The sequence below is a fragment of the Octopus bimaculoides genome, unplaced genomic scaffold (genome assembly GCF_001194135.2).
Source record: "Octopus bimaculoides isolate UCB-OBI-ISO-001 unplaced genomic scaffold, ASM119413v2 Scaffold_1752, whole genome shotgun sequence".
NCBI lineage: Eukaryota > Metazoa > Mollusca > Cephalopoda > Octopoda > Octopodidae > Octopus > Octopus bimaculoides.
In genome coordinates, this window is record NW_026321170.1 from 9,498 (window position 1) to 10,538 (window position 1,041).

The 1,041-nt window shown below is 39.7% G+C and overlaps 1 protein-coding gene across 1 annotated transcript in view; it reads right to left on the minus strand.

Annotated features, from left to right (window-relative positions):
• The window catches only part of LOC106871343 (SET and MYND domain-containing protein DDB_G0277331-like), a 2,365-nt gene that overhangs the window by 791 nt on the left and 533 nt on the right, over positions 1–1,041 (minus strand). Inside the window, exon 2 of the mRNA XM_014917748.1 lies at positions 785–1,038. Coding sequence (XP_014773234.1) covers positions 785–1,038 — 254 coding nt within the window. The remainder of the gene's footprint in view (positions 1–784; positions 1,039–1,041) is intronic.

A 1,041-nucleotide genomic window follows, 5' to 3' on the forward strand; every position in this document is an offset into this window, starting at 1 on the left:
AAATGAGACAACCTTCAAAGAAATCCAGAGTGGAACCCTGTAGGCAGTTTAGTGTTTGACTCGACACTCTTCCGGCAGCTCCTGCAACCAAGCTGGTACCAAACATAATGCTTTGGACTCTGTCAGCAAGGTGAAGAGAGGAATCCTGACGATTGGGCTACCCAGGATTTTCTTACATCTAGCCCAGGCCTGCGCAAAACTGGAGAGGACATGAAATGTAAAAACCAGACTGGATTAGTTTATGTGCAACTCCATTGTCTCCTGAGACAAAAGGATGCCAACAACAATGGCGAATATCAGTTTTGGGGATGAGGGAAGAGAAAGAGGGGTTGAGGAGGAGGTGATAAATGACTGTATGAAAAGGGGAGTGGGTGGGTGGAGAGCAGTACTGTAATAAAACATCATAAACAAGACATAGGGAAATGATGTGAAGTTTGGGGGAGACGGAGAGGTGCTCAGTAACAAGAATGGAGATCAAAGTCATATGTTTTAAAAATCTCATATGTAACGTATTAAAAATATCAAAATATTCAAAAATTTTTTAATGAAGCTTACCAATATTTTCTATTCTTTCAATGTTTTTAATAAATCTTCTGCTAGTCGCCTTTCGACTTCTTTCCTGATGGGGACTAAAATTCACACATGATATATATACTAAAAATCTCCAAATATTCAAAAGAAATTTTAAAAGAAAGTTTCCAGCATCTTCGACACTAGTTCTTGCATCACTTTTCCTTTCAGTGCTTATTGTTCCAGTCTGCTTAATATCTTCTTTGCTCTTCACCTGGACCGTCCGTTTTTGACTCTTCCCCTTCTTGCTGGATTCCTTCTCACTGTCCATTCCACCATCTTTGTCTTTATAGTTCACATTTCCAGTGTTTCCCTTGCTAGCCTTTGTGTCACTATCCTTTTTGTTGATCTCATCCCTGACGTCTGTCTTGCTAGTGGCTCCGTCATTCTCTATGTTGACACTGTTGACATTCTTACGCTTTTTTCTTCTATTTCTTTTCTTTTTATTCTTACTGCCTACCTTGCTGTCTA